Source organism: Lytechinus pictus, chromosome 14, assembly GCF_037042905.1.
Source record: "Lytechinus pictus isolate F3 Inbred chromosome 14, Lp3.0, whole genome shotgun sequence".
Lineage (NCBI taxonomy): Eukaryota > Metazoa > Echinodermata > Echinoidea > Temnopleuroida > Toxopneustidae > Lytechinus > Lytechinus pictus.
This window is the reverse complement of record NC_087258.1, coordinates 6,976,799-6,987,966: the sequence shown is the minus strand read 5'-3', so window position 1 is coordinate 6,987,966 and position 11,168 is coordinate 6,976,799. Positions and strand designations below refer to the sequence as shown.

Here is an 11,168-nt window from a genome sequence, read left to right as displayed (position 1 = left end):
AATTCAACTATTAAGAGATATTGTTTAATAATAGTAGGGAGGTGCACTGGATATATTTAATACTTAATGTAAGCTGAAGTGAAAATTTAATGATACTGATGTCAGATCGTCAATACAAACATATACATGTACATCTCAATACATCCCTCTCCCCATTTCGCCAAATTTGCCTCATCATTTTAAGACTCTTTATTCTATATCATTGGCATTTTTGTATAACTTGATTACCCTATTTACATGTTTTTATGGTCATTTATCATGAAAACAAAAATGAAGTTTAGGTTAATATACATCAACTACAGTGTGAACTCCACTATTCAAACATTCATGAATACAATCTCTATTGGGAATCCTTTGTTATGCACACTGCACATATATGAGTATGATTAGATCCATACGAGGTTTATGATGATGTACAAAGTCATTGGATTGTTCTCTCTATGATGAAGCAAATGTTTGCCAGGGAAAAAATTATAGATTCATGAGTGTGACAACCATACAATGATTCCCAGATTACCCAGACTCCCCAGAGCCAAGGAGATGTGATTGCCAGAGTAAAAAGTATGTATCATTAACCTGTAACATTGCATATGCACAATATGGATGATGGATGCAGAGATGAGGAGTTTTCATAGATTAAAGGCAACCACATGTAGTTCTTCTTCCAGAATCCCGCTCATAGATGGTGCTAAGTTTTAGCACTATCTCGGGGCAAGGGGCAAAGTTGTAAATAACTAAGACCGCCTGCACAGAACCGGCGATATCTTTAAGTTAGAGACCAATCAATTCAAGCAAGAACATGGAGAAATCATGCATGTTGTGAAATTTATGAGATCTGAATCAGTGTCTAAGGAGGTGATGACCAGTCTACACAAATGGCACTGATGATAATGATGATGATGATGATGGTGGTGATGGACTGATGGTGGTGATGGACTGATGGTGGTGGTGATGATGATGGTGGTGATGATGATGATGATGGTGGTGATGATGGTGATGATGATGGTGATGATGGTTGTGGTGATGATGGCGATGGTGATGAATGGTGGTGATGATGGTGGTGATGGTAGAGGTGGTGGTGATGGTAATGATGATGGTAATTATGAAGATGATGAAGATCATCATCATCATCATTGTTGGTGATGATGGTGACAAATGTAATATTAACAACCCCCAAATTCCAGTTCTACCATTCTTGAACAAAAACAAAATTCATGATCCAGCTAACTCTCACATGAACCTCGTTACCTACCGTCATTTTCCTTTTCTTCTGATATGACTGCCACGCCTGCGGTTCTAGGATGAGTCTACCACCAGGATAAAGTGCCCTGTAGATGCGCTTGAAGAAGCGTTTGATGCCCGCATCTCCCCAATTCAGATGAATCCATTTAGTGACACTGAGACAGAGGATGGTGTTGTATTCCTCTTTCTGAGTTTCTAACAAGGAGTCGTCCTTCAAAACAAAGTTAGCCTGTAGAGAAAAGTAAACAAAATGATAACAATAATTAATATCTGGATTTATATTTTGCTTCTTTCCAAAGGACATAAAGTTTGACTATTATAACTTCCGCTAAAGGGAAAAAATGACATTGGGGCTCAGGGTGATTTCCTCCCCGAAATGCTGAAAATATGGCTCTAGAAACTCCAAAAAGGGAACTGGGAAATCCCAATTCAATGCCATGTTAAAGCTTTATGTTGTAGTAGTACATGTAAGTTGTGAAAAGTTATGTAGTCCCCGAACATAAAAAAAAAAAAATTTGCCTGCTCCGGCTTTGGCTTGAGCTGCAGCTTTTTCAGCAGTGCTCAGTGCATGCAAGGAATTCATCCTGCCAGGTACCATTCACCTCACCTGGGTCCCGTAACACAAAACTTAGCAATGATCGTAGAACATTTTTTTACAATTGATTCCATTGATTACAATGTACAATCAATCGTAAAAATCAAGTGCACGATTAATCGCTAACCTTTGTGTTATGGGACCCTGGGTTGAGTAAAAATTGAGCAAAATTCAATGGCTATGTTCAAACCCACAACTCTGTTTGAAAGACACAAGCCAGAATCACTAGACCAAGCAAACAAGCACATGATCACAAACCCTATTGTTAATGTTATTAAAATCTGGGGCCTATTTCATAATGACGTACAACTATTGTAAATCTGCCATTATTTTAAGTTCAATTGAGACCTTGACTTTAATTGGTTGCTGTGCCCATTGCCATGGTTGTTACCATAAAGGCAAAGTTACATTAGTTGTAACTCTTTATGAAACAGGGCCCTTGACCTGTGAACCATGACATTGGAACACAGTTGTCTACACTGTAATCAGATCATCTTCCACACTCTGATTACTTCAAAGCGCATTCATCATCATCATACCCATAACAAAAAGATCAAAAGGTGCTTTCACACTGACTCGAAAACTGAGAATATCTTGCATTCTCTGATTGGGGAATCTACCCTATCTCCATCAATTAGAGGGGACGGGGACCTGTTTCACAAAGACATAGGACTATGTAACCATGGACCTAGCATAGTTGGTCAATGAAGTACTAGTAACGACCCTGTAAACCATGATTGTGATTGGCTGCTGAGCCTTGATTCCAGACTAGCCCCTCTGCCCCTGCATAGTCTGCTGTCTTGTCTGCTACTATTGAGTCAGACCACAACATGCAATGCTCATATTACTTTGAGAATTTACTGTAGGCCTACACCAAAAGCATCTGATTTGGACAGGTATGAATGCAAGGAAAATAGTGTATTTTGAGGCCTGAATTAACCTAAATCTCCTAAATTTTTTAGCATTTTGGTGATCGTGTCGGTCTGAGAGCACCAACTGATTACTGAACAAAGTGCATTTATCTCATTCAATTTAAAACAGACAATAAGCCCGCTTCCTCATTACCCCTGGGGGGCATTTCATGAAACACATAGTCTGGGTGTGTTATAAGCTACTGCAATCCTTGCATCTGATTGGCTGAGACCATATTACACTGTAGTAAACTGATATCATTGACAAATCTTTAAAGTTTACCATAAATTCATTAGCCCAATTGCAATTTTTTACAACTTGTACAAATAAAGACTTCCTTACTAACTGTTTGTCCAACTTTGTTAAAAACAATGTGCTTCTTTGAATTTATCCCTTATTCATTTTTTATTAGAATTATGGATAAAATATTCAATTTATTGAATGGGTAAAAAAACATATCAAAACTATAAAAAGCCAATACCGTAAATTAGTAACTGCTATTAAACTCTAAGCCTAGAATGCATAAATTAAAGGGGAAATGGCATCATTCACACAGGTCAATTGACCATTCCAAAAGAGGATAGAGACCTAATATTTGTACATGGTTTACAAACACATGCTTTTCACACTGCATTTTCTTAACCCCATACTATCCCTAACCCCGGACTATCCTCAACACCATACTATCTTTTTTGGGTTTCACACTGTCTTTCTGAACCCCATACTATTTGCTTAAATAGGGTTAACGCCTTAACTCCAGGATGTCGCAGCTCATGAATATTGATTTTGCAACACAGCGTGTGATTCATTTCAACTTTTGTGAATGGCTAATGCTTAGCCCCACTTTTCCTTAGCCCGGTTTAGTTTCACACTAGCACCGCAATAAGCCGGCTAACACTGCTTTTTAGCAGGGCCAGATACATGTACATGTAGTTTTTAGCCTACCGTTCTATTTACTGTGCTAGCCCAATTTGGTAAAACATAGTGTGAAACCAAAGAGGGCTATTAAGCTTAACCCCAGGAAATTGGGGGGGGGCTAAGGCCCCCAATTTCCTGGGGTTAAGCTTAGCCGATTTATTTCCTGGGTTATGGGAAATTTCTGTAGTGTGAAAAGCATATTACAATGTAGACCTACATATATCAACAAACTCCTGCTCACAGGAAAGGAAAATACAGATTTCCTGCAGGAACATGCCAGGTAGGTAAACTAGTCCCAACTTGAATGCAATAAACAGCATGTTCACACTATACACTTTTGTGCCAATCAATCATTGATCATTTCCTCAGGCAATATTTACATTGGTTGTGTTTACACTCTTAAATTAATCAAAGGCCAACCCATGGTCATGTACATGTATGTGTGCCCTGACTGATGACCGAACTTGATGCAGCTCCCTTGGCCTTGCAGATTTGTTGTGCCCATTTTTTTTATTTTTCCCTTTTGTGCTTTGATATAGAAATATGCCCTGGAAAAGTGGCCTTGCCAAAAATATCAAATTTTAGGTCTGGATGCTACAATGTGTCTACATGTATAAAGTATTCACACCTATAAAGTATTCACAACTATTTGGGTCAATAACCAATGCTATCACCTTGGGTGAATGAGGCCCACTATCAATAGCATACACAGTCTGAATCAGGGACAACTGCATGGATGTATTTCATTCCTGGGATTAGTGATTAACGAGTCATTAGTTCCATCCATTGACCAGTGGTGTGTTCACACTTCACACTAACCATGAATTATGATGACTATTAAACCCTACAGATGGGCACATTGCTCTAGAATATTATGATGATGATGATGACAATGATTATAAATCATTTTTATGATGATGACAATGAGTCAATGATAATGATGATAATAATGATAATGATGATAATGGTGATGATGATGCAAAAAAATTGAAGAGGAAAAAAAAGGACAAGTAGTCTGCAAGCACAGACCCTAAACTGAATAACAACTGGATCTTGAGAGAAGACTGACAAAAGGGTCAACTAGAGTGAGTTTGTATGTACTTCCAAGAAGCAACCAATGACAATCCAATTGCCTCTCTACTAGTCTAAAATTCAGACTAAGTACTAGCATTTTTTCAAGAAACCTAAAAACTGGTAGAGAACTTAATAAAGGGGTACTCCGGGCTGAAAATATTTGTATAAAAACATATCTTAATAAACAGAGCAAAATTCACAGAGCAAAATGCTGAAAGACAAAGTTTCATCAAAATCTGATGAAAAACAAGTTACATGTAATATCGAATTCTAAAGTTCAGCAATATTTTATGAAAATAGTATTATGCACGTCATTGTGAATATTCACTAGGTGGGCTGATGATGTCACATGCCCACTTTCCTTTTTCTCATGTTATTACATGAAATAATAATTGTTTCATTATTTCATACATGTGTGAATGATATGTCTGCTACATGTATAAAATGAGTTGCAGCAATGGATATCTCACGCACTATTCAGTTGTCAATCCATTAATATTAAATAGTTCTTGGAGGAAATAATTTTAATAAACCTAATTTCATACAATAAAATACAAAAGAACAAGTGAGGATATGACGTCAATTCAAAACTTTAAATGACGTCAATGCACAACTTTAAAATGCCATAATTTTGTTATTCTTTGTCCAATTTTGATCAAATTTTCAGTGTTTTGTTCATCTAATTTTTCTATATCTGTTCGAATCATATTACTTTCAGCCTGGACTACCCCTTTAAAATTAATAATGTAAATTATAGCTGCAATTTTCACACATTGGTTTTGTTCTAGCTGAATTTTCAAGTCTACAGTGTATGTGCACTTCTGTACATAATCATCATTACTGCACATGAAAGCAATTTTATTACTAGAATCCTGCAAATAAAAATTTATAACACACATGAAGTTTTTTTTTAAATCACCAAAATATTGACTCATACAATGACAAAACAGGGATAATACAAGGATCTTAAAACAGAAGACTTCAAAATGAACTCCGAAACTCTCAATGATTTCTGGAGAGTTTTTATCTGTCAGACATCTCAGGAAATCTTGGAGAGAAATGATTGCATACCATGATAACATTGTCCCCTTCAGACAGGAGGTGGTTTCAGACCGCCTCGAAGTTCGTCAGCTCCAGGTATTTTCTGATCGGGAAATTTACCCCGATCAGAAAATACCAGGTATTTTGGTAATGTGAAAGCAAACTACGCGTAATTTCCCCGAAAGAAAATACCCGCTAAATAGTAGGTACTTGGCGAAATTACGAGAACTTTCGCGGGGATTTTTCCAAGGTCGCAGGTATTTTGGCAATGTGAAAGCAATTTACGGGAACTTTTAGCCCAGCGTGTCGTTGGGCGCGGGCGCCGTGGGTGGCTGCTGGGCTAGTGGTTTTGAATCTCGCACCTTGCCTGCTTATTAGACCATACTGCGCATGCTCCTAACTTCAGGAATTTATCCCAAAGGGTATGTTTCGGGGCGGTGTGAATGCAGGAATAATTAATGGGTATTTTTTAGCCTAAAAATGTTCTTGTAATTTAACGGGGATTCTTGTGATCGAGGCGGTTTGAAACCACCTAATGTTACATTCATGAAACCTTCTCAACAGGTAAAAAACCTTTGGGATTTGCTTGAGGGAGGGGTGGAGTTACTTAGTTTCAGGCACAGACCTAGGATGCAGTCATTACAATATGTAGGTTCTTTCAGACAGACTCAAAACCAAGAATACCAGACTTCTCTGATCAAGAAATTTACTCTTCTACTTGAGTACATGTACATGTATGTACCTTCATGACAAAATACCAGGTATAATTTACTTGTTTATACTTGTAATATTCAAAAAAAAAAAATAATAACCTGCTCAATATAGGTAATATACTTGTAAAAATTACATTGGATGATCAGTAGAATGCTGTCAACCATGTAACAAATGCTTTTGCGAATTTGAGAATTGTGTTTTGAATCAAAATATCACTGCTCTATTTTCTCAATTATACAATATTCACTTATTTTCTTTCAAAATTTTGTCATTTTAAAATGAGTATGAGTCAGAGTGCACATACATAGTAGTGAGGCAATTTCCAATGGGACTGTGCATGTTTTGAACAAAATGATTGTTTTTCATTGTACTTGAATTCCATCCCATAATGCATTGCAACTGAGAAATTTAAAGGCAAATGAAATGTATTGGTGATACAACTTCAAAATTAAAAGCAGTCTTACTTTCAAACTACTAGCGAACTGTGGTAATTGTGTGCTGTAGCTGGCACAAGAAAGATAAAGTTGTGAAGTTGTGATGGACTTCTCTCAAAACCAGTACAGTATTGGTAACACTACAGTCTGTGCATTCATTGCATTCATTATGCACACAACACTACCAGCAGCTTCATCACTTTTCATTATTTATCATTACCACCATCATCACCATTGTCATCATCATCATCGTCGTCATCATCATCGTCATCATCGTCATAATCATCATCATCACCATTATCATCATCACCACCACCATCATCAACATCATTATCATCATCTTCATACATTCACCACTGGCAGATCCACTGGCGGATTGTAATGTAAAAAATGCCGTTAAAATACAACTGTGCCCCCCCCCCCCTTTTTTTTTAAGTGAGGACCTTCTTTTTTTGCTTTTTAAATTTTTTCGTGGACGAAATTTACGTAATTTTTGGTTGAAAACCTAAATTTTTTTTAATGCTTGTCAATTTTTTGCCCCCCTCCCCCATTTAGGAAAATCCTGGATCCGCCCCTGAAATTCACAATCATCAACTGTATCACCATCATCAGTTCATTGATGTAAATATGAAAGGTATTCTGTTGACTTTCAGTAGTATAATAATCAAAATTTACCAATCAATCTTTATTAAAGGTCAAGTCCACCCAAAAAATTGTCAATTTGAATCAATAAAGAAAAATCAAACAAGCATGACGCTGAAAATTTAATCAAAATTGGATGTATATGAAAGTTATGACATTTTTAAGTTTTGCTTTATATTTTTCACAAAACAGTTATGCACAACTCATTGATATGCAAATGAGAGTTGATGATGACCTTCACTATTTTCATTTTTTTTAATTTAACATTTCAACTTTTACAGATATGACAATAAGGACCAACTAGACTTAACCATAAACCATTAAAAAAATGGCAATTCCACATGTTCAGGGAGGAATACAATTTTGTGACAATGAGGAGAAAATAATAATTTTTCAGATTTCATATAATAAAATACAACAGAAATAGTGAGTGGGTGAAGTCATCAGTCTGCTCATTTGTATACCGACCAGGATGTGCATATGTATATAAATTGTGAATTAAGTGAAACTTTAAATTTTTTAAAATGTCATAAGTTTCTTATTTTACATCTTATTTTTATGAATTTTCAATGTTATGCTTGTTGGATTTTCTCCTTTTATTCAAATAAACTTTTTTGGGGTGGACTTTTCCTTTAAGTTTAAATTAACCAAATCCTCTTTTGACTCAATGGTTTTGGTTTAATTTACCACTATTATACATGTACAGTATATATACTCACACATCTAAACAAGACATTTCCTGGAAACAATGATTTTTCTCTTTCAGCTGGTGATGAAGTGGATGCAGCCGGTGCCAAAGGTCCATACGTCTTCTGCAGGGAAACTGGAAAGTTCACACGTCCTTTGCCTTTCTTCTCCCTGAACAGTTCTTCAAGGCAGTGCTTCACATTCTTCCTGGCAACTCCAATCAAGTTTCCATCAATGTCTACACCAACAATACTTGATGGATCGAACAGTTTCGCAACGGCTAGTGTCACATGACCAGAGTTACATCCGATGTCTAAACACTTTTTGCCTTCAAACCATTCACGTTTGAAGAGGTCTATGCGATTGTCATCACTGTTTGGCGTACGGTAACCATAGTAACGTGCATAGTTGCCGTACTGGAATTTCTTGTCCTGTTCTCTGAATTTAGGCAGGTGCTTAGATGTTTTCGAATCATGACTTTGCTGTCTCCTAAACTTGTTGACTACCTCTGGAGACTTTCGCGACCTTTTTAGTTCTGGTTCACTGCTCTTTGCTTTTGGCTGTGGCTGTGGCAGTAAATCATCAATAAGCAGAGCTTTCGCCAGTCTTGAACTAGGCTCTGTCCGACTAGCTTTCCTTTTGCGTCCTCTCGAGTCTGGAAGAACTGGAGAAACAATTTTGTTTGCGAGTTTTGTGGTTTTACTATTTTGCAACTCGAGCCACAATGGCCTGGTACAAGAGCTTTCCCCATCTCTATCAGAATTTCCCACTGATTCAATGCTATCACGCTTTGCGTCACCGCTATTGTGGTATTTCTTCTTCTTTCCTGATTTTCTGGACACCAGAGTTTTGGTGAGCGGAGAGTTTTCTTCGTTGTCATCAGCTGTATTCAATTTCAGAGGATCTTTGAAATCTTGCGGAACAATGATTGGATCAGGGTCCTTATTAATTTGAGGAAGAGGTGAACAAGCTGGAGTGACTGCATTCGCAATTTTGGAAATCTCTTCGTCATCGAGACTGTTCAAATTTAAAGGATCGGTGATAGAACCTCCAAGAAGAAATTTTGGTTTCGATCCATTTCTTTCATACGTTTTTCTTCTCCTCTTGATTTGCCCAGCTGACTTTGATGTGCTGTGATGTCGCTTGCGACCAGCTCCCGCGGCTCCTCCAACACCACCGCCGGTGACCAGCGTGTGTGACGGGAGAGTTCGTGCAGTCAGACTCCCAACATGTTCGGTGGCCATGGTCGCGCTCTCTACCACGACCGCCAGCCCACAACTTGTTCCTCCTATTCTAGCATTTTTCAGTGTTCCTGGCACATAAATACTAGCACTGCTACTCGAAAATGGATCACTTCGGGAGCCCGATTCCGGGCTAGCTTCCAATACCTTCGCCGACATGATTTCGTTGGAGACATGAGAGCGGCAGCCGCATCTGCACAACGTTGCACGTGCGATTTGGCGATGTAAACAACTTCACCCTCGCGATTTGCATAAAAAATGTCAATAACATGCAAAGTAGGGTCACGATACTCCAGTCAAATACACGATCGTACGAACTCAGGCCCAAGGTTTCTGCCGAGATTTTACGAATACACAAGGTTGTTTCTCCCAAAATATCACATTCAACGAGGGCCAATGTCATAAATGACAATCCTACTCAGTCAAAGATGGCAAAAATGAAGTACTAACGGTGAAATCTCTGGCGAAATGTCAGATGTTTCAAGAACGTAGCGGCCCGCGATGCTTGCGTAGCAAAACGATAACCGTTTCCGCGCTTGCGCGAAAATGGAATCTTGGGAATGTTTCATTACCTAGTAAACAATCATTCTAAATGATGTAAATAATTTGTGTTGTCTTGCATTTTATCCGTAATATTGTGATTTGAACATGAATTTGAGTCACTGGCAGACAATTACTTGTAAAATTTCTTCAATCTACAATTGCCTGTATACTATGAGCATTATTCCCATTATTCATAAATAGGATCGATGCTGTCGTCTGCTACTTCGCAGAATATGAGGCCACCTCGCGCGCTATACAGGCTCAATCACAGGCCCACGCCACGGCCACTGATACATCATTGTACACATAGTGCATATTATCATGGAGGTGAAGTCATCGAAGGAGGGTGTATGACCCCCATTGGCCTATACAATCAAAAAATGTATTAGAGAAACGTTAAACTGCTTTAAAAAAGATCTCAGCCAGGGTTGGTCGTCGTTTTTTAGGGAAGGATTTGCCAGTCTTTACCCCCCCCCCCCCCCTCCGTCAGAGGCCATGAAGATAAGAGGAGATTGAGAGGAATTGAGCCCGGAATCGAGAGGGCAATATCAGTGCAAAAAGGTTAGCTTCTGACTGACTTTTGTTTTTCTTTTGTTTGTTTTAATTTCGCACTTGTCCTATAACATGCCCCCGCATCAATGCCCATCTCTGATTTCCTTCCTTTTCTCAGCGTTGCTTGTAAGACAAGCACGGATTCAAGCATATGGAAGGGGCACATGATGTGCCGCCCATGGGCGGAAATCCCAGGGGGACGCATCCCCCCTACTCACTATTTCTTTTGTTTTTATTATATGAAATATTCTAAATTTCTCCTCATTGTCCTGTGAAACAAAGTTTTATTTCTCCCTGAACATGTTGAATTACATATTGTTTAATATTTCATGACTCAGTCAAGTAACTCATTGTCAAATCTGTGAAAATTGAAATATTGTATGATTCAAACAATAAAAAGGGAAAAGAAATAGTGAGTGATAGACATCATCGATTCTCTCATTTACATGTGACTAAATTGTGCACATTTTTTTGTGAAAAATAAGCGGAACTTATTTTACATCCGATTTTGATTAAATTTTCAGCATTATTCATTTATGCTTGTCTCATTTTTCTCTAATGATTCAAATCAAC

At 37.9% G+C, this 11,168-nt stretch overlaps 1 protein-coding gene across 1 annotated transcript; it reads right to left on the bottom strand.

Moving 5' to 3' along the window:
* Nucleotides 1–286: 286 nt before the first annotated feature.
* Nucleotides 287–10,090, bottom strand: LOC129275974 (probable RNA methyltransferase Y17G7B.18). The gene is made up of 2 exons (XM_064109543.1): nucleotides 8,292–10,090; nucleotides 287–1,471 (listed from the first exon to the last, which is right to left on the bottom strand). The coding sequence occupies exons 1-2, from the start codon at nucleotides 9,657–9,659 to the stop codon at nucleotides 1,187–1,189; spliced, it is 1,653 nt and encodes a 550-aa protein (XP_063965613.1). The 5' UTR covers nucleotides 9,660–10,090; the 3' UTR covers nucleotides 287–1,186.
* Nucleotides 10,091–11,168: the final 1,078 nt, after the last annotated feature.

What these genes read in the sequence shown, in the direction of transcription:
- LOC129275974 (XM_064109543.1), bottom strand. Translation starts at nt 9,659, where the DNA reads ATGTCGGCGAAGGTATTGGAAGCTAGCCCGGAATCGGGCTCCCGAAGT. An exon ending in GAAATGTCTTGTTTAGATGT is followed by an intron (nt 1,472 to 8,291) that starts GTGAGTATATAT and finishes TTTTCTCTACAG; the next exon opens with GCTAACTTTGTTTTGAAGGA.